Here is a 23,002-nt window from a genome sequence, read left to right as displayed (position 1 = left end):
TTAAGGGCTGTTAGCTCTTGGGAGGAGCCGAGCATGCCATGCGACTTAAGCCCCTGCTCCATGACAAGGTGACTGGCATTCGCAGAGTAGAAACGACAACTATACTCGCACTACTATAGATACCTAAGCGGTGCCTACGCCAGTAAAGATAATAATAGTGATGTTAGTAGCAGACAAATAGTAAATAAGATATGACATTAAAATTAATGTAGATAATAAGTCTAGTATGTCATTACCACGCTTTTTTTTAAATCAAGTAGAACAAAACAAAAAAAAATAGCATTGGACATTGCCTGACATTTTATTTTCATATTCAAAGTTTGTCTATAAAATATTTAGCAGACACCCAGCAATTTTAACACGCCTTCAATTCTTGTATACTTCGAGAATTAATTAAGATTCACACTGCTATACTTATTAATAAAATATGTGTATGTATAAAATCAGTGCATGAACAGAACGTGCCTACAAAGTCTTTTAATAAAATTAGCAACAATAGAATTGACCAATATTTTTGCTTTTGTTTATTATTAACGTCATATGTCAGCTGTTGAAGGGAAAACAGGTTTGCTCATTGACGCTCAGGTTGACTTGTTTATGAGATGGTCAGAAAATAGAGTAGGCAACTTTATTTTGTCTTTTTTTTACAATATCACCTTCTGGTAGCAATACAGTGAGTTTGAAAATCTATCACTAATTAATATTTTGGGGTGTAGTAGGTCTAAAAACATTAAAAAAACATGTCTGGGCAAATGCTATCAGCTTTAGTATAATCAAACATACTTTTCAGAGAAAATAAATAGAAACAAATATATTTTTACAGAAAATACATAGAATGAGGACAGATTTGTTAAGAATTCTGAGGTAGTCTTAAAAGAACGTTAAGCACATTACTTCAACAGCACGTAGCTACCTGCCTAACAGTAAAACTTCACAATTATTTCTCCTAAGATTTAACTTTAAATTTAAAAGCGTATTTTGGACTGTTTTTTATGTATTTATAAATACTTTGAAATCCTGCCTTTAACTTTCATTATATGTCTTTTTATATCCTACACAGGGTATATGAAGCTTTCTAAGAAGTTTGTTTGTCGAAGACCCTATAAAGTTTATATGTAATTGATTAGCGTGACGAGCTGTGTGTGCGCGAACCAGTTCCTCAATTTCAAGATATTGATCTAAAATTTTATACACCTTTTCACCCCACGAAGCTATTTAAATTTCAGAACCGAATCACTATAGCATATAGCTGCCATACAAACTGAACAATCAAAGTACATGATTGACTTTGTTTCGTTCCAAAATGATTGTTATTTTATTAGACCCAAACAAAAATCATTACAACCAAGTTCAAATACGCTACCCAGTATCCAAAAATGTCTTCGGCTAACAGACCGAAGCTACCTATTCGATATGTATAACTGAAAGGGAAGTTCCCCAAAGTCAGCGCTGTAAAAATTAAAGAGGCAGTATTTGTAAGTTCATAAATACGGCAACTGATAAAGAATACGAGCTTTGAAGAAACGATGCGTGACCAGAAAAACAATTTTCTGTAAATCATAAAAATCGGAAAATTACAAAGATTTAATAAAAGAACGTATAATGTCATGTAAACTTTTGGGGTGTTATATGCACCTAAGAATACATATGCTGCACTATTATCTGGACTTGTTTGCACTTTTTAAGAAAATAAAGGGTAATACAAGTAGAGATACTCTATTTAATAGACCTTTTTTAACAGATCACACGAGAGTTGTGTACAGCTATCTTTGTATTTTCTTGCAGTATTGTTTGCCATTTTATCATGGAAAGACTTACGCTTGAACGACTTTTCCCTAATCGTTCAACTTTACTACGAAAATTCACAGTGGTCAACATAATCGGCCTACTGAGCGTAATATTCGCAACACCATCACCCATCTTGAGACCCAGCATTCATTACTGGATAATACTCGACCGAATAAAACACGTCCAACACGCAGTGACGAATATATAGCAATCGTAGCTGAGAGTGTACACGAAAAGTTCCAAGAAGACCCAACGTTTTCGAGCCATATTTTTGTACAGCGATGAGGCTCATTTCTGGCTCAATGGGTATATAAAGAAGCGAAATTGCCGCATTTGGGACGAAGAGCAACCTGAATATATTCAAGAGCAGTCATTTTATTCAGAAAAAACACGGTTTGGTTTTGTTTTGTAGGCCGGTGCAATCATCGGTTCATATTTCTTCAAAAATGATGCTGGTGAGAACGTGATTAAAGCTCGTGATCTAGGCGACATTTGGTTTCAGCAAGACGACAAAAAGACGGCGTCACTATGCCACACATCGCACTAAACAATGGAGTTATTGAGAGAACACTTCGGTGGGCAGATAATTTGGTTCGATAGGTCACCAAGTTCATGTGATATCACACCGTTAGACTTTTTCCTGTGATGATATGTAAAGTCTAAAGTATATGCGGAAATTCCCGTAATAAATCTGGACATGGAGCAAAACATCGCGTGTGTCGTTCGCCAGTTACCAGCCTAAATGCTCGAACGAGTCATCGAAAATTGGAATCCACGGATGGACCATCTGAGGCGTAGCTGCGGCCACACTTTGAAAGAGATAATTTTCAAAAAATAAATGCCAAATAATGTTCTTTCGAATGATGGTTGACATTCCCTTTAAAAAAGTATGGAACCCCGAAATGGTTCACCCTTTATTTGTACTGATGTCACAAGAAAACTTGACGTGTAATTTTTTTTCATTCACATATTATTTTTTAGTAGCCCAAGTACATTCGAAATATGATACGAGTTTTCCTTTGACAAAAAAGTTATAATTTTGTTTACCAGTGTTACCGAATAGGTTGCAATTGTAAATAAAATTTATTCGGCAAAAAGAAATTTATTGAATATAAACTTAATTTTATTGGCGCCAAAAGCAATATTTAAAGCAGTTATTAAAATACTCACTACGAAACCGGTTATCATATATAGTATATACTTATGAGAACCTAGTACGATTCATTTCTTGAAATTTCACATATTAATAAAGTGAAAAGGCACTGTTTATCGATCGCTTTTATTTTGGTGAAATCACAACAGAAACATTTGCATCGTTACTGCATTAAATTTAAATAAAACTTCGAAACTGGTATTTCAGCAGCAAGCTGGTACTAGTTGATACCTATATCTCAGCGGAAGTCCATCTTATTTGCATACGAAACAGCAATCGCCCGGCGACTATTAACCCACAGCTACCGGTCTTCCCAAATGTCTGGCTTAATGTGCGTATATGGCGATATATTTTTATTTACATATATAAACCTATATAATTCAATTAATTAAAAATAAAACAAAACAAAAAACATTTTCGGCATTCATTTGTATAAAAGGACCAGCTTCACCACTTTGCGACGCAGTTTATAGTTGACTTCGTCGTATTCAGCAGACATGAAAGTGAGTGCGCGCTCTTCGAACGCTTATCGCTTATTTCTAGTCTAATTTCTAATTTACGGATTAACGGCATATAATCGCTTGCTAATTTGTTGTTCAATTGCAGTTCTTTATCTTCTTCGCTTTGTTGCTGGCCATTTTGGGCACCACTTTGGGTGATGTAGCACATATTTTAGGTAACAACCGCCCAACACCCCAAAAACAACAACCAAGCCCAAGCCACGGCGCCCAACCCCAAACAGCCGGACACCACAAGGATGCCCACCATGGCCACTAGATATACCTCAACACTGAATGTATGCGATTGGAGTATTTCTAAGCAAAGTACTTGGTTTGAATAAATAAAATATTGTATAATCTGATTTGATTTATATAAATGGCTGGTCCTAATCAGATGAAGTAAAACAAAAGGTTTACTAAAAATTGTGTTAAGGTCTGGATCATTCGAATTGTTTTTACGCAGTAATATCATTTCGAACACTGAAAAAACTTAAATTCAGAGGCAATACTTATAAAGGGGAACACATTTCGGGGTTCAATTTTAATGAGGATTGTTTGTTATCGTTCGAAAGAACATTCTTTGTCATTAATTTTTAGATGGCTATCCCTTTCAAATGTTGGCCGCGGCTGCGTCTCAGATAGTCCATCCGACAGGTAACTGGCGAATGACACGCGTGATGTTTTCCTCCATGGCCAGAATCGTTAAGGGATTTTCGGCATATACTTTGCATAACCCCACAGGAAAAGGTCTAACAGTGTGATATCACAAGACGTTGGTGGCTCAAAACGTGAAATTATTTGCCCACCGATGTGTTCTCTCAATAAATCCATTGATTGATGCGATTTGTGGCAAAGTGGCGTCATCTTGTTGAAACCAAATGTCGCCGAGATCACGAGCTTCAATTTCAGGCCTTAAACAATCGGTTATTATGGCGCGATATGCAAACACCAAATCGTTGATTTATCTGGATGAAATGTCAGCTCTTGAATCTTTTCCGGTTGCTCTTTGCCCCAAATGCGGCATTTGTGCTTGCTTACATACCCATTGAGCTAGAAATGGGACTCATTGACAGAATTTAATTTGTTTCGAAAGCGTTGGATCTTTTTGGAACTTTTCAAGAGCCCATAGAGCGAAACGTAGTCGCGTGGCAAGGTCGAGCGCCTTCAGTTCTTGCACAAACTCTATTTTGTCTGCTTTCAATTTAATATATCGGCGTAAAATGTTTCAAGTTGTTCCATACATCAGTACAAGTTGTTGTGAACTTCGCCGAATCGACTATCCAGGGATGATAGCGTTGCGCATAGTACACTCAGGAGACCAGTTAAGTTTACCATAAGTTGAGCGAAGCGCGACAAGTATATTTTTTTCAAGGTAAGGTTGTTCAAGCCTTAGTCTTTCCATGGGGAAATGCAAGACACTTCAAGACTGCTTGAAACGACTTAAGTTCCCAATACACTACACCAGCATGCTGGCGCATGCACCTAAAGGTGCCAACAAGCTTGAAACATACACTGCATCAGCATGTTGGCGCAATATTAATTTTTTTCATGGAAAAAGTCGTTATGGACGGAGACAAAATTTGTGCAGGAATTATTATCGCTATTGTCTTGAAAAGAAAACGAAAAAAATGAAAGAAAAAAGCGTGTTTGGATTAAGGATTGGTAAATATTCCGCACTCTTCATTCGCCATAGGCACGGCATTGATTCACATAGACCAAAAAATTCTCCCCAAAATAGTTTTTCCTTTTGAATCAGGTTATTGCACCAGCATGCTGGTGTATTGTATTGGGCGCTTTACGCGTGATCTATCAAAAAAAGGCTATTGAAAGCAGTACTTTTACTTGGATCACCCTTTACAGGTGACCCAGGAATCGTGCTGTAAAAACAAACCGTTACTTTTTTATTGCATAGCTATTTTATTTTTTATAATTAATTAGTTCAAAAATTTATGGACCGTTAATGACCTCCATTATATACATTATACATTGCGGCGTGAAGGGTTGAATTCAATTAAAAGTCTGGTCTGCTGGAATCATACGCTATTGAGAGGAGTGCGACTTTGGCGCAGTTCTGGGTAAAAAGAACTCATTCAACATTTTTAAATAACGGTGCACATTGACAGTTGCTGTTAGTGTTTTCTTCACAGAAGTAAGGCCCGACAATACACCTTGACACAGTGCCTCATTCTGGTTGAAGTACCGTCTCATGCAAAATTTCTGGATTTGATTCACGCCAATTTTGCTTGTTTACATTTCCGTTTAGATCAAAATCAGGTCTCATCAGACATAAACAGGCAATTTATCAAGTAATTCTGTTTTTCGGCCATTTCGAAAATATTTTTGTTATTGTTTTCATTTCAGTAATTTTTTTGGCAAAACTTCAGACGAATAGACAAATATAGAAGGTTTTGCCGGCTTATTTTTGAACTTTGTACGGAAACAGGTTTAAGTCATCTTAAATTATCCGCTGTAATGCAATTCAAGTTACGAGTCGAAGCTCTCGGCTTTGCCTGAATTGACGATGCGAAAGCTGCGACTATTTCTTGAACTCGAGCAATCGGATCTCGACGTTACGGTCTTCTTACGATACTTTCGGATTCGGCAAGCATGTTTACCAGTCTCATAATGGTCCGAGAGAGTTTCGCCAAAATCACAACTGAATTCCGCTTGGACAAAAGTGACGGTTTGTTGACTGATGAATGACTGTCAAAGAAGGCTCGCCAATCTATTTATTATGTATATATTTCTCTGAGTTAGGAATAAAATCCAAGACTGAACAAGCAGCAATGACGAATTTGAGTATTATTATTGTAATCATTTAAATAAATGGGTTGAGGCTCGAGTTGTTTCCTAGCGGCCTCTCTTTAACAAAACTTCTTTCTGGTTTGTTTTAAGTATGCATTGCTCCATTAATCATATAATCATTGTAATAAGAACAAGTCTTAAAACTGATGAAAGGACTTTGTAGAATAATTGCCGACTCGATATCTACTTCTCAGCGAGTGAAGCTATAATATAAACAATTTTTCTGCAAGAGAAACGCAAGTATGTTTATTTGTGTTGCAAATTGCGGCTAATTTGAAGAAACAATTGAAGTCAAAACACTTCTTACTCGAGAAGCAGAGAAATTTGTACCCATGGACCCTCTGATTTTAAGTTAAAGTCGTTATACAGTTGATGAATCTCAAGATTATATTTAATGAAAAATACGTTGCCAAGAATTAAGAGCACGTCAATCTTTAACAGAAGCTTTTAGTTTCTCAGATGTTGTCCATTGACCCATTGACATGACGAAACTGCTTTTTTTTCATTATCCGATCAGTTCGGCTTGATTATGCAGCGAAATAAGAAAAGGATTATGCTTCTTTACCGATTTAAATAATTTTTTCGGAACTTGTAGCGTTGTTTTGTATAATAAAACTGATAAACAAATGTTTTGTTGCCTTAGGCATAAGATCGGTTTTGGATACTTTTGTGCCCTCAGTTCAAAAAACTATCAATGGTTTTGTAAGATTTGCTCTCGTTTGTTTTAAAATCTTTATTCTCATTTTACATTTCAAAAATCAGAAAACATGAGACAAAATAATATATATGTACATATATTTACAATATCAGTTTAGCTTTGAAAAAATTATAAAGCATCCAAGTAAACAGAATGTCGAAAACATATCTTATATCTTTATTAAATGTTTCTTATGAGTGCTTTCCTTATAATTTGTTAGGATCAGCAGTAATCTGCCATAATGTAACGATCCAATCAATCTTGATTTACTGTTCTGCGTTGTTCCAGTAGTATCGTTGCGATATATCCAGTTGTTCCAAAAAACAGGGAACCCTTTGCTTGGAACTTTTTCGTGCTCGAATAACTTTCTTTGGATTCGGCTCATCTTAAAACACCCATAGAGTCTGCTGTTTACTTTCAGACATACATATGTATACCTGTAAATTCGCGCTTCATAACTTGTGATGATGTTATAGACGTGTTTCGAAGTGTGTTCGGAAAGTCAACTGATATGGACGACCTTCACTAAATACGTCTTAAAGTAATATACGACCTCGATTGAATTCACCGTGCGATCGATAAACATTGGCCCTTAAAAAAGCTTCATCGCCAAGAATTGAACTAAGTTCATATATGCACTCTTGATGAGTTAATCCACGTCGAAAGTTGTACAAAATTATCGCGCAAAAATAGTCGCGATTTAATTCCATATTTTGATGGAGAAGAATATTTTAAGATACTGTAAGCAACACAAACATCGGTCGTATATCAAAACGTTCTGAGTATGCTCGCCATGAAAATTGTCAAACTTCACGATCAAATTGTAAGCTTAGAGCTTGCTACACTGAGGTGCCAAATCACGAAATATAAAATGATTTTTAATGAAGGATATTCGATTTTAATACCAACAACACAAATAACATTCAAGATCGCAAGCTACTTTTCAAACTTTTTCTAAAATCTTCAATGCACCGCGCATACAATAGCGCACCATTATTGACTTTTGCCGCTGCAACCAATATCGCAGGTTTTCCAAAGCATATCCGCATAAAGCGCACAACAATCCCACGGACCACACAATCCAGGCGAATTGAAAATACTCCAAATTCAAAGGTTGCTTCGGGGGTAGATTTCTTACACGCATACGTAAGATACCCGCACGAAATCCGTCAGTATTTGCGCTTCGTAGCCATCTGACCGTCAGTCCAGCCGCCTCCGCGCGTAATATGAACCGATTCACGATGTGCTCATAAGGTGAGCGTGGCGGCAGCATAAAACCGAACGGCAGCGTGGTTATTCTTTCCTCGCACTCGTGCAGCGGCTTTCGATCCATGTGCTGCTGCTGGGCCAAAGCAAAGTTGACAACATCCACACAGGCGGTATAAGCGCGTGGCCGCAAGGCGAAAAGTTCGTCACGCAAATCGGTCGGATCGCGCGCTATCAGCAGACGACCGAAATCTCGCGGCAAACTGCTGCTGTTGCGTATGAATTCCATTTCATTATAGTTGGTGTTCACGCTGACATTGTGCTCGAACACTGACATCAATGTGTTTAGTTGCGGACGAAAAACGGATGTGGCGAGAAAGCTGGTGAGCGAAGCCTGATAGAGATTGGTCAGAATGAAGCCCAGTATAACGGTAAGCAAAAATGTGGCGGCGCCATGCCAACGAAAGCACTTGCGTTCGCTAGGTATATTGATGGGCAGAAAGAGCAGCAGACGCCAAATCTCAAGACAACCGCGTCCGAAGCTGGGATGCAGATGTGGGTACAAATAGGCGCTTAAACGCTCCGACAGACGACGCACCAAACTCAAATAGCAGAGACCCAGCAAAAAGCAGATCCAAGTCTGCGTTTGAAAGGGACGCACAAAGTAATGGAAACGTTCAATTTCACCGTTGGATGGCACCACAATAGCAAACTGCAACATGCGTACAGGATAGCTAAGACGCACACCCGGATAAAAGAAATATGGATTCATTGCAATGTCCAAAACGCCGCGCCGCAACTGATCAATGACGCTCATAATATTATAACGACTTGAATTGTTCAGCATTATGATGTCCAGCGTAGCGTTGTGTGCCCGCGCGAATGCTTGCAACATTTCAGCCGCGTAGCCGACGGTTTTCACGTCATTCTCCGCCCAGGATTTTTGTATTTGAAAAACACGCGGTGGATCGTATTGATAAATGGTGTGGATACTGCTGCGTTGGAAATTCTTCAGTTTATCACTAAACCACACGGCATGCACCGACATCGGGCGTACTTGTAAATGTGGAAAACGGTCGTAACCATAAACGGTGAAGGGGTGCTCGGTGTCGTTTCGCATACCGTCGTCCACCAGAATCATTGCATTGATGAAGCCATTACGCCAACACCACTCAAAGTGCTCGCCCAACTGACTGAGTTGTATCTGGCGACGTGTCATATGCCGCGGCACTACGAAGAGCCCTCGCACACGACTCTGTATATCGCCAAGCACGTTGTTCATGCGCTGCCACATGGGATTGCGCAGCAATTGACCGACGGCAATGAAAAATATATTGCTGCTGAATTTATCGGCAGCTGTTCCGCCGCTGAGTGGATCGTTGCAGCCCTCGGTCATCACGAATTTGGGTGTCGTGTTTGCAGCCGTTATATATGGTTCGATATCGGTGATCGCGCCAAAGTAGGCTATAGACAATATAGCTCGTTCCGCTTGCACTGTCGCAATTATCCGATCGATAGCGTCGCGACGGCGTTGTAGTGTAACGTCTTCCATCGAATCGTCCGCCATGAGTTGCAGTAGCGCGCTGGAGACATGCGACCTTAACCAAAGCATTGCAACATTTACTTTCGACGTAGGTGTAGAAATGCAAGTTCGCTCAATTCATGGTACTCGTGTTTGCTTCTTCAACAAAAATGAAGGTCAACTTTAACTGCTGGGAAAATATTTACTTTAAAAGCAGCATTTTATTGACAAATTTCTTGGCTTTTACTGATTAGTATGCAGGTCAACGCAGGTCAATTGCTTTTATTGAAATTATTACTTCGCCTAATGACTTAAAGTTCGTGCATTCATTGTTGCAAGGGAAACGAAAGAAAGCAGAAGAACATACTCCCCAAATAATAACAATTAATCCTAGAGCATATATGTACTTAGACGCTGAAATATATAGTATTTCTCTGTACTTGAAGTCTACAACATGGACAAAAGGTGGGGACTCTCAGAAAAGGCTGGCCTTTGACTCTATGGAACCATAGTTAAACCTACAATTTTCTGCGGATTTTTTTTAAATTGTTTTTTAGCTTGAATAAGTTTATTCTAAAAAAAAATATCAGAAATTTGGAAGAAAATAGCGGAATGTTTCTATGTATGTATGTATATTAAAAAAAGATTGTGATACAAACTCACAAATGTGGAGTAGCTTGAGCAAATATCGTTCAAATTAGGTGTAGATATAAAAGGGTCCTTGGTTAGGCTTCCATTATTTTCACACAGGATCAAGTTACAAAAATATATATAGAATGAATAAAATTTTAAATTTAAGAATTTTGACAACACAAAAATTTGCTTATCGTTATGGAATTCCACATACGAATGTCGTACGCCCGAAGAGGTGGTCTGATCATTTTGGAAAAAACTGGCAACGTAGCTGAAAAGCCAGGAAGTGAGAGGAATCAGATAACATCTAAAAGTGAGGTTAAAACTATTGTTCTCTTTTTGAGAAGAAACAACTGGTCAGTCTAGGAGAAGCTTAATAAAATACGAGATGGACTTCAGAGATCGCACATTGAAACAAAGTTTGCAGTGGGGGCTGGAAAACATCAACCGACATTGGAGAAAAGTATCATTTATTGATTATTATTTTTTTTTGTAAATTTCAATATATTTAGAATCTGTTTAATTAAAAATAACCAACAACTAAATTTCATAAAAACAATCATTGTGTTTGATTGATTATGGTGGTATGACATTAAATAATTAAAAACAGAAACAAATAAAATTAAATTAAATAAAAAAATAAAAATTGCATACATTAATTGAATCGATATATTATAATAATAAATTTATAAATTTTCATGATGCTCAAAACGGAAGAGATAACGTCTGCTAAATTCTTCGATTGCTGCCTTTACAGTGAACAACTTTAGATCCCGGTGAAGGACATCGTTTCTCACATAGATAGGATTGGTACCACTATGGTCCGCAGAACTTTATTTTGAAAATCATGAATTACTTTTCAGATTGGCTTCAGTATTACCTTATAAATTAGCAAATTATTCCTTAGACTGAAGCGGGATCTTGGCCTAAAGACCCAGTATAGCTGAGCCAACTTTAATCTTGGCTGAGTTCTTTTTATTTTTACGTGATCTTTCCAAGTGCGCCTCTTATCAATTGTAATACCCGAATATTTTGCGAATGTTGTTTTTGGTAACAACTGACCATATCAAGCCACTTGAGCGCAATTTTTTTTGCTGAGGGTATATACTACTTGTACCGACCAATGTTTGTTGAGACCAATGTTCCATTTAGTGGGACACGGTTCTAGAGAATTCAATTGCATCTGCAGTTTTCTGGAAGCAGTATTAGGGTAACCACTTGATGCTAACGATGCAGTATCATCAGTATAGAAGCAGAGTTAATCACTGGAAGCACAGGAGCGAGTACAATGCCGTGGGACACGCCAGCACGAATAGGTCACAAATCCGATCACGGCATCTAATATAGAACGTGCGAATGTCTAAGTAAGACCTTAGCAGCAAACAATAAGGCATTGGTAGTTTTTCCTTTAATTGGAGTAATATACCTAGATGCCAGACTTTGTCAAATGCTTGGCGGATACAAAGGAACACAGCAGAGCAGTATTTATTATTTTCCTTATCATCTGTTATAATCTTTTATATCTATTTTCTATCCTATTCCATTGTTCAATTTTGCCATAAAATTTTCTGAAGCCAAACCGACGATTCAGAATAAGCAGTTTGTCTTGCAACACCGGCAAAAGCCTACGTAAAAATATTCTTTCGAATACCTTCGAGATAATACGAGTAGACTAAATGGTCGATAAAAATTAACCAGCTGTTTAAAAGAAGTACAAACATTTATAGGAAGTGTTAAGCACGCCCAAAAAGTACACGTCTATGGATGCTTTTCTGCTCATGGATTTGGGGTTTTGAGATACTTCACAGTAACCTTAAAATATGAGAAAAATGTATAAAAAGGGTTTACTGAAGTCGGCTGAAATGCTTTACGACAAAAAAACCATACTGAAAAAAATAATGATCCGAAACATGTGAGCAGACTCTGCATTCATAAAAAGCAAGAAAACATATTGTTACTTTAGATTGACCATCATAGTCATTAGACGGCAATCCAATACAGAATGTTTGTGCTTAAATGAATGCCAAAATATCATGTTTTCCAATAAACGCAACCCACGCTTTGGAAAGCCAAAACATTATTTATTGAACGCACCACTTGCAACAACATCTAGCGGAAACGGTGGCTAAGCCAGGATTGACCATCAGGAAGATTTTTCTATATGTTTGGTGGGACTGCCAGTGAATCATTGCTCTGTGATTTGCTACTCAATAACCAAAATCTTACTTAATAAGGATTTGGACTTTTAACAATTGAAGGTAGCAATCGGCCAGTTTCAGCCAATAGGAAAGAAATTATTTTCCATCAGCACAACGTCAGGTCATACTTATCCACAGAGACTCACCAAAAGCTCCAGGGGCTTTTTTACGAGGTTCTTAATTAAGTACAACCGGTTCCGATATTTGGCGAATGATTTTGCTGGTCAAAAATTCGTTTCAAGGTAAGCAAGTGAAAATTGGTGAGCATTGAGAACGATCTTAGTAAGGAGGTTGTAGAAATAAAAGCTGCCGAAAAGCAGATATATACTCTATACTGTTTTCCAGGCGACAAGGCCGTTCCGGCAAATGAAATAGCTGAACTACTGAACAACTAATTCCGAAAATACGCAAGTGACTAAAAACGATACACAATGAAATTACCGAAAGGGCTGACAGGCGGATCAGGGTGAGATGGAATGCCTTAGGGACTCATATTTATACTTACACGGTCTCGAACAGCTGCAGAATGGTTTTTGGTTCAGTCACATGTTACAACTTACTGGCATCACATGTGAGTCGGGCTAGCATTATTAGCATATAGAAAGAGAGTAAGAAAGTACAAGTATATGAGTAAAAAACGCTGGACCACCTCCTTTGCTTCTGTTCGGCTTTATCTTGAACTCGACTTTGATATCTAGGAACTTCATAGTTTAAGGGACTGGATGAAGCATTAAAAATAGATATCAAGCCTCTATTAAACTTTGCAAAACGCGTAGACGTCCGGAATGACGTAAAAATCAGTTCGTATACGTATTAAAATCAACCTCTGTTTAGTATTACAAAGGTCACATACGTCTATCTATAGAGTGACATCCATCAGGCATAAGCTAACCTAACCTATTTGAGAGAAAGGTTCTGCGAAAGATTTATGGTTCTTTGGTTCGATGGAGTTCAGTTCAGTGCAGCAAATAAAAAGACAGCGGCTACGCTGGCTAGGTCATGTTGTCCGAATGGACGGAAACACTCCAGCTCTGAAAGTATTCGACGCAATACCCGCCGGGGGAAGCAGAGGAAGAGGAAGACATCCACTATGTTGGAAGAACCAGGTGGAGAAAGACCTGGCTTCGCTTGGAATATCCAATTGCCACGTAGCGAAAAGAAGAAACGACTGGCGCGCTGTTGTTAACTCGGCTATAATCGCGTAAGCGGTGTCTATGCCAGTAAAGTAAGTTAATGCTTGCCGAAGGGCGATAAGAAAAAAAATAGTCAAACTGGGATCTAAAACAGATTTTGTTCTCTTATACAATGGAATGTTCCGAAATCTTAAGTATAGGAGTTAAACTGCTATTGTAGAAGATGCATTTACAAAAACTTGCGACTATTGAAGATAGGAAGTTAAGCTCAGGTATCAGCCTTTGAAATTTAGCGAAATTTATACTTAGTAGGCTAGGTTTGGTTAGGTTAGGTTAGGTAAGATGGCTGATCAGAAATCGCTCATGGACTAGAAGTAGTCCTTTCTTTGTAGGCTAAAACCCTTTAGAAAATAAAGATGAAATAACAAACATTCTAGGAAAATGTGGCTAAATTTTTAATAGTTAAAAAGGGTTTATCTCGTTAATCCGGATTAATGCTGCCGTCTGTCAATGCTATTAGGTACCCCTTGAACAACCCTGAACGCACTGTTAATTCAGTTGTTAGTAAAGATAACTCCGTTGCTAACTCCCATATAATCCTCAAAATTTTAGAGAGTTAGCTGCATTTTCGTTGGCAACATTGTCAAAAATTACCGATTTTAATCTATTGTGAATGAAAAGCAAGCAACACTAAGAGCTGTTTTCAAATTTTCAATAATAAAACAAGAAGTTTTATGTTATGACGCAGTTTTAAAAATAACGTGTTGATATGTTTTTGTAATACAAAATGGTTTTGTAAAAATTGGTTGGCTAACAAACGCAATGTTTATCTTCTATCCATTGTCATTGAACTAATAAAACGACAATCAGCTGTTTGTTTATCTTCAAATTTGATCTGATTAACAGTTAATATTAATAAAATGACAATCAATGAAATCGTAGGAAATTGTTAAGCTGATGAGTTAGTAAATAAAAGGTACACTAGAAAGAAAGGTATCCTCTTCTCTTCAACTAGATAGCTGGGCTTCGCATGGCCAGCCGCCACCTTCGGTACTCGCGGTCGCCCATTTTGACCCAAGATCGAAAACAATTTCTTCTTTCTAGTCAAAGTTCAACTCTCTATTAGACCATCAACCTAACCAAACCTGCCCTTTCGGAAATGGGATTTCTTTCTAATGATTTTTTTTTTTTTAATTATCTACATTAAAATGGAACAAATTTGGAAATTTATTCTTTAACATCAAACGAATATATAAATTTTACTTTTACTATGACTTTTGTAAACATTTTAATATTTATATAAGATTTTTATTGAAATTCAAATAAATCCTGTAAAATTAAGTCGCCTTAAAGTGAACATTTTCACACCGATTGCAATACTCAAACAAAGCAATCGATTTGCAAGCATTTCCAAATTGCTAACAAGCGAGGGCTAATGCAGTAGCTGCGCAAATTTGCTAATTACCAGCGTGTAAATATTTATAGGGAAAGTGGTCAGTGCGGTGGCGCTCAGCGCTGCAGACAGAGGGTCACTTGTTCAAACGCATACCCAATGCACGTATATATATATGTGTGTGTGTGTGTCCTAACAAGTACCTATATGTGCTCACAACAAACAACAAATGAGTAATTTGCTATGCAAATACTAAGCGCAATATTTAGTGAATACGACAACAACAACAACAGCAACAAAACATGCCAACCAATAATAGCTGAAAGCAAATGCTACTTAAAAGCAACAAAAGCTAAGCGCACACACGAAGAAGGCGACGAAGACGCGAAGATAACCACTGTAATGGAAGAACAAGAAACTCAAACAAAACAAACTAGTATACAAACAACAACAACAATGTCAACAAAGGTAGCAACAATGTGCAAGTGCTTGTTAACTGGTTGGTAAGAACAGCAGCTGACACCGTTACAGCGGGCACTCAGGCTGCACTGCTTGTATGTCTGCAAGTGTATGTATGTATGTATGCAAATACGTGTATGTATGTGTATTAAATTATTCAATCAACTTATTGTTTGGCGCTTTAGTAGCCTCACTGCGTGAAATCGACTTGCATTTGTGTATGTATGTGTGTGGGAACACATGTAGGTATATATGTGTGCGGAGTAGTCAATATGTAAATATGTGTGTGTTTGTGCCGATTCAATCATGAATGAAATTTGCCCGCCATCTATTTACAATCCGATTGCAGCGCAAATACATACACAAATAGTGTGGCACACACACACACACACATGCAGCAACGTGCCTCCGAGTGCCAGATGTCAAGCCAAACAAAAGTGAACGCACATTTACATGCATAACACACACACACACACATGCACATTTAAAAGCAAATATAAGAAATTTTGCATAAGTGTTAGTGCCAACTACACGTGACTGCCGAGTGCGCATGTCACCCAGAAATCGCCGACTACGCAAATAAAACAAACAACGACTTCGAGATGAAGAAGAAGAATAAGCGTAGAAGTAGCAGCAAGTAGAAAAAAAACTGTAGAACAAACACAAGTAAGCTTAACTTGAAGGCAGCAGCAATGCAAAGACAAGAGAGCCGTCGGAAACCGTAGGAACTCCGAAGTGTTGCCTGCTTTTAGGCGCCAAAATGCGTTCGCAACGCAAGCAAGTCAGCATGGCGTCCAAACTCAACACACCGACAACGCTTCCGTTCGCAACACAACGCTCTGCAGCTCAGTCGTTGCACGGCGCCGGCACTTCGTCAACGGCGAAGCAGCTCGCTTCGGCATTGCGCGCAATTTCTTTTCTATGCCAACACTATACATGTACTTGTTGTTGTCAGCCGTCAATTTTTATGCGCCTAGCACCCACTGCCATTGTGGCCACAGCATAGCCAAGCAGGCGGTCGCTCAGTCAGTTGCATTGCGGCCATTTACGTGGAAATAAGTCGCTTGCAGACGTCGCAGTCGCACGAAATACAAATTCGCTTTGGCGCATCGGCATTACGGCACTTCTCGGTTTGGCGCGCGAAATTTCCGGCAAGCGGCCAAATAGTCGCAAGCGCGTTGCTGGGCTTTTAAGGCATTAAGTGCGCTTAGATTTGACGGTCAGTGCACTGTGCGAGGCTGGCTCGTGGTGTTTGGCCTGTGTGTGTTGGTTTGCAGCAGCGGATTTTGTGCGCCGATACGCTTATTGCTTCCACTTGTTTTTTGCTGCTGCTGCTTCGAATTTTCAAAATCATCGGCATCAACTACTCAAATCAAAGCCAGTCAATAGTGGAAATCCAATTTAAGTGATTCGACTTAAGAGGCTTGCAGAAAGTGTGTGAAAAAATGTTCATATTAAGACGGCCATTGCTTTTGATTTGGTGGTGAGTTCTCGCTCGTAATGTTAATAATAATAATGAGTATTTGTTCGTATGGAAATGAGTTGCCATGCAATAAATTGGACTTGTAACTCAGTTGATTGAATTTTTTTGTTTGCCTTTGGCTTTGAGTGTTAGAAGCATTAATACACGCTCGAATTTACTACTGCAATTTATAGCGTTTAATGGTGGCTTCCTGAGTGTGTCATTAGACGCTTAATGTGCAATTTAAAGAATTAAATATTGCCGCCGATAAAAGCAAGTGTTCCGCTATAAAAAGGTGCTTGAGCTGCTGTGAGAATTTAGATTTGAGCCCGAATTTAGTGGTGAGAAAATTTCAAAATTTTATTTTCTAACCAAAAGTTAAGTGGAAATTTACAACTACCCAGTTTTGTAATAGCCTACAGACTATACTATGAAAATCAGTGAAATAAAGCAGCAAAAATACTAGACTTTTTATTTTTGGAGGCTTAGCTTTCAAACCAGCTGCCATGGCTTTGTTTTAAATGTGAATTTATGTTCAGCAACTTTCACAAAGAAAATTTGAAAATAATTTAAATTCGTGTTCTGTACGAGAAACTTACTAATATTCTTCAACTAGGCGGCACATTATTGGCTTAACGGTAAAAAACCCGAATTGCCGTATTTTGAGTTAGTGCTGTTCTGAAGAGACCTTTCAGGCATCACCGCCTTCAAAAAATTCGATCGATCCATAAAACTTAATTTGTTAAAGGGTTTATTTTTGTCTAGAAATTAAAAAAAACGAAATTCTTTTTTCAGGGTTCAATAGCTCAAGAAGTCAAAAATGTCACCTTAAAAATATTTTTAAAAATTATTTCTTAAGAGTAAAACTTAAAAAATTATTATTGAAAAAAGACGTATTTATTAATTTAAATTAATTTGAACTTTAGTTAAAAAAAATTATTTATTAATTTAAATTAATTTTTAGTTTAATTTTTTTAAGTGTCCAAAATCGCTAAAAAAATAATTTTTTCCATATTTCGATAATAATAATAATATATTAACATTTGAAATCGATATCTCACATAGTTTTTGAGTTATTTTTTTCAAAGTGCATGAGTGATTACTTGGAGACAAATAATCCGATCAATTAATTTTCTTCTCATGATTTATACTATATATCGTCACCTCAAATGCAAAATAACCTAACATCACTTTTCATAAGTTTATTGGCGAAGGTAAGACGATAAAACAGAAACCACTCATTTTGAAACAAAATTTGAGTTTTGGTTATGAAATGGTTACATATCGGTTATGTCTGGCAGCGGAAGCTGAAAATTTTATGCAAAATATATGTAACATCATGTAGTGAATCGTGAACAATAAAAAATTCAATTTCCATTTTTTTGAAGATACGTTGTTTTGCATTTTAGGTGACGATATGGTTTTTTCCATACATTGACCTGCTAGCTGCTACCAGATCAAAATCCAAATTTGGCAAGCAAAAACGACCAAAAGTTTGGGTAAAATGCAACATTTTTTTCAGTTCGTCCGTCTCCCTGTCATACGCAAACTAGTCTCTCAGTTTTAGATATAGTATCGCTCTGAAATTTTGCACGCGTTCTTTTCTCCACAAAATTAATGAAAATGTATTATTCAATTTGTGTTTTTTTGAAATATGAATCTATATAATTGATAAAACAAGAAAAAACGTCAACTTCAGTTGCACCGGAACTACTACCCTTCACAAATACAAACAATTTTTAAAAATCTGTCGACTCCGATTGTTCAGTTTGTATGGCAACTATATGCTATAGTTAGCCGATCTGAACAATTTTTCGGAGATTATTGCCTTAGATTAGGAAATTGCCAAATTCTGTGAAGATATTGTCAAGCGAAAATGTTTTCCAAACAAGCACTAGATTCCGATTGTTCAGTTTGTATGGCAGCTATAGACTACAGTGTTCCAAAATCAGCGGTTCGGACAAATGAGCAGCTTTTTGTGAAGAAAAGAACGAGGTCAAAATTTCGGATCGATAAATAAAAAACTGAGAGGCAAATGCGCGTATATACAGACAGACAGGCAGACGGACGGACAGGGTTAAATCGACTCAGCTTGGGACGCTGATCAATTCATAGCTAAATTTTTATAGGGTCTGCGATGATTCCATCTGTGTGTTACAAACATCGTGGCAAAGTAATACACAAGTACCAACAACTTTTTTAATTACCCAAAATCGCTATAAAATCAATCGGTCCAGGAGGCTAAAATACGGCTTCAAACTCACTACGAAAATCCTGACGTAGTCGGTAGCCTGAATGATTACATCTTCACTGTCTTGAGGCGAGTTTTAGGTGACCGAATCTTGCCCAGAAATCCGCCTGCTTATTGCTCTAGAAAGTTCATAGATCGTATGAGTTCATACCATTAAATTACATTTAGTGGATATATGCCGACCCAATAGTATGTGCTGCTACGATTGACCACTTGGAAACCAACGTTTAAAATATATATAGCGTTCAAAATATCTACATATAAATTTTTTTTTTAATATTTTTGAGAAAACTTATTGCTCATACATATATTATTAAACAACAGCTCATAGCAGCAAAACAAAATGGAGATCCGTGAAAATAATTTGAAGATTACTTATAAATAGTAACCTCATTAAAAAAATTGCATATTATTTACGTAGAAAATGGATATACTATATGTCGCCAATATGTTATATTAACGTTACATGACGGTTGAAAAATAAATTTTTACTTCCAATATTTACTTTCACTTTAATTTAAAGAGTTTCTTCGGGTAAGAAACAGCCTTTTACAAAATTTTTTTTCTCATATAAAAAATTAAATTTTTTGTTAGAATTTTTGATTGTTACAAACGTACAATATTAACAATGAAATCTGAAATTTAAAAAAAAAAATTAAACTCGGCCATTAGGACGCCATTTCGGTGACTCCTCGGAAAAAAGATGAGCCCGCGTAGGCCGGATAACTCCATAAAAGATCATCAAAATGAAAAAAAAAATCGTGTTTTTGTTAAAACCTTAACTCAGAACTTGGACGAAGGAAAAGAACTGAAAATTGAATTTTTGGCAGATATTTTTACAAAAACAAATACAATTTTAGTGATTTTTTTTTCAAAAAGTTGTAATCGAAAAAAATTCTTCATCCACGTCCATAAGAATTGTAGCTCAAAGACCTGTGTAAAATTTCATGAAAATCGGTTGAGTAGTTCTCAAGAAATCTTGCCAACCGACTTCAAAAACACAGTTTCGAGAAAAACGCGTTTAAAGACGGCGCACTTACCCTAGCTAGCCTCGAGCGCACAAGTTCTCAAAGCTGTATCTCCGAAACTGGAATTTAATAAGATAATAAAAAATCGATCCAATTTTTTTAAACCCTCAAGCCCAGGTAACCCCTTGAGACTTCTTTTTTTTTATTTTTATTAAGTCACAATCTATTTAGTTTCCAAAGCAAACGAGGAGAATAAAATATGCCAGAAACACCTTTCGGGCACAAAACATCAACCGTATAGGATCAAAAGCCTAGGAGGCTTTGATACTCTCTTATACTAATAATATGATTTTCGAGGAAGTAGAGTTCTCAAAGCCTACATTACAAATAACATGATAGATTATTAGAATTTCCAATTTTCCCGAATCGATTTGCATTTGATTTAAAATTGTGAAGATTATATATAAAGATGGCCAATAACAGTTCTAAGGAGTTGTGAATATCGTCTAAATAAGACAAATCGCACAATTTGCTGATTTTAATTAAATTTCAAGGCACATCTCGAGAATCATTGACCCATACTAATACTGTCCATAAACAGTTCTCATTCAAGCGTCAAAAAATATACCGCTATCAATAATAGTTCAAATATTTATGTAGTTGTTTTAATAATTCTAGAACATTTATTTTAGTATTTAAGATTTTAAATTTTTGGAGTCAAGAAACCTAGAAAGTTTGCTGATGTGCAAATTATAAACCTCAACAATCAGCGTTTGCCTTAAATATATTGTTGCCAAATAACAAATATATTGAATATGAGCGACACACTCTCAATAATATGTATATATTTTGATAACAGAGGAATCCATACTAAACATAGATACGAGTATATCTACATGCTACTGCACATTTCTTCTTAAAACTTTTCACTTATCAGCAAAGCAAAAAGTTCTAATCAATCGGTCAAAGGACAGTCATCCTTATTGGCTTTGACATAATCTGGTTAAACGTTGTTGGCCAATGTGCGGCAGTTCACAACTGATTGAACTGTTTAATTGTTACTTTACAGTTATTATGAATTTGTGAAATTATGCTGGTAGTCATACTTTAAGCACGCTTGATGGCTTGCCCGCAGCATGTGTCTTCGCTTGCGATAATCGGCAGTTCACCAATCAGTCGCAATTATTGTACAGCAACAAGATTTCCTCACAAATTCAATTTAAACAAAGTAACTTTGTACTTTCAACTCTTAAGTTATGGCTTCTGATGTTGTAATATCAATGAAGAGGGAAGGCGGGTTCAGCTGTTTGATAGTTAAAATTAAATTCATAAATTAAATCAGGAAACATATTGAAATTCTTAATATGATTATATCGCATTCCACAGTTCTTGAAACCAATTTTCGAAGAAAATATTCTGACATCTTTTCTTTGTGGTTATGACCTTATGAAATCTTTAGTGAATCTACTATATATGTACTGGGTCTACAACGGTCTTCTTGTGAAAATGTGGAACTAGTATAAGCATCTCTCGATAAAAATTGTTGCCAAGCACAAGTAGAGCTCACAGAGTCATTGTGAATCCATCAAGCAGTTATTTCATTTAAAATCTGTCTGCCAGCCAAATCAACAGTATATCTATGACGCCAAGGTAATGTTTTAATGTTCTGTATTTGGTGGGGACAGAAGCGCGTGCTATATTAAGAGCTTCTAAAACCGGGTGAGCCCATTAATGGAAATCGCTCCCAAATTAAAATAAGCCATGTAAGCGACAAAAAATGCCCGAAATTTGCGACTAGACGCGAGGCTGTAATTTTCCATCATGACAACGCTCGATCTCAGGTTGCACGACCAGTTAAAAACAATTGAAAGAACAGAGACAGGGAAGTTTTGTCTCAACCATTTTAGAGCCCAGATCTCTTTCCTTCTGAATATCATTTGTTTTGCTCAATCCAGAACGCCATAACTCTGATACGGCTCATATCAGCACAGGGTATAAAAAAGTGGTTTAATTAATTCTTGAGCGACAAGCTGCGCAGTCCTTTGGGCATGGAATCCACAAATTGTCTGAAATATGGGAAAACATTATATGTAGCTTCAATTGGGCAGTACATTGAATAATAGTACTATTGTACATGTTTTCCTTAAATAAACGTTCAAATTTGATACAAGCCCGATGTTTGAAATTGACAAGTTAAAATCATAGTCAGATATGAGGGTGTTGGAATTCTTTCACAGTATGTAAAAGGATGTAATGGGTATCGGGTGCAAAAACAGAAAGTAAATCGCCCACAATAAGTCGCTAAAGTAAATATAATTTCCGAAAACGAGTTATAAAGATTGGTCCATTTCACTTAAAGAAAAACACAGAAACTTTCAATTTAATGGGGAATGTTTATTTTCATTCGAAAGAATATTCCTTGGCACTTATTTTTTGCAGTTTATCTCTTTCAAATGTTGGCCACGGCTACGTCTCATGACTCGTTCGAGCATCTCCACTGGTAACTAACGAATGACACGCGGATGTTTTAATCCAAGGCCTGAAACGCAGCGGGATCGTTCGCATAGACTTTAGGCTTTATATATCTTGCAGGAAAAAGTCTAACGATACCACACCAATCGACCGGGAAAAACGGGAAACCATCTGCTCACCGAAGTGTTCTCTCAATAAATCCATGGATTTATGCGAAGTATGGGTGCCGCTTTGTTGAAACCAAATGAAATATTGATCCACCGGCCCACAAACCATATCAAACCATTGTTTTTTGGAATGAAACGGTAACCCCAGATTCTCTCAAGGTTGTTCGTTGTCTCAAATGCGGCAATTCTGCTTCT

The 23,002-nt window shown here is 37.1% G+C and overlaps 3 protein-coding genes and 1 long non-coding RNA gene across 4 annotated transcripts in view; 2 read left to right on the top strand and 2 right to left on the bottom strand.

Annotated features, from left to right (window-relative positions):
- LOC126760570 (uncharacterized) overlaps window positions 1-23,002 on the bottom strand; it is a 439,995-nt gene that overhangs the window by 12,106 nt on the left and 404,887 nt on the right. The window lies entirely within an intron of this gene.
- Window positions 3,384-3,798, top strand: LOC126760594 (uncharacterized). Its single transcript, XR_007667223.1, has 2 exons — window positions 3,384-3,444; window positions 3,548-3,798. It is a non-coding gene; the product is annotated as an uncharacterized LOC126760594 (long non-coding RNA).
- On the bottom strand, window positions 7,887-9,761 carry LOC126758465 (uncharacterized). Its single transcript, XM_050472732.1, has one exon. It carries the CDS (start codon window positions 9,759-9,761, stop codon window positions 7,887-7,889), a length of 1,875 nt encoding a protein of 624 aa, XP_050328689.1.
- LOC126760573 (gamma-aminobutyric acid receptor subunit alpha-6) overlaps window positions 16,503-23,002 on the top strand; it is a 40,017-nt gene continuing 33,517 nt past the window's right edge. The window contains exon 1 of the mRNA XM_050476311.1: window positions 16,503-16,970. Within this exon, the coding sequence (XP_050332268.1) occupies window positions 16,933-16,970 (38 nt within the window). The 5' untranslated portion in view covers window positions 16,503-16,932. The remainder of the gene's footprint in view (window positions 16,971-23,002) is intronic.

The sequence above is a fragment of the Bactrocera neohumeralis genome, chromosome 5, assembly GCF_024586455.1.
Source record: "Bactrocera neohumeralis isolate Rockhampton chromosome 5, APGP_CSIRO_Bneo_wtdbg2-racon-allhic-juicebox.fasta_v2, whole genome shotgun sequence".
Lineage (NCBI taxonomy): Eukaryota > Metazoa > Arthropoda > Insecta > Diptera > Tephritidae > Bactrocera > Bactrocera neohumeralis.
This window is presented reverse-complemented; position numbering and strand designations above follow the sequence as displayed.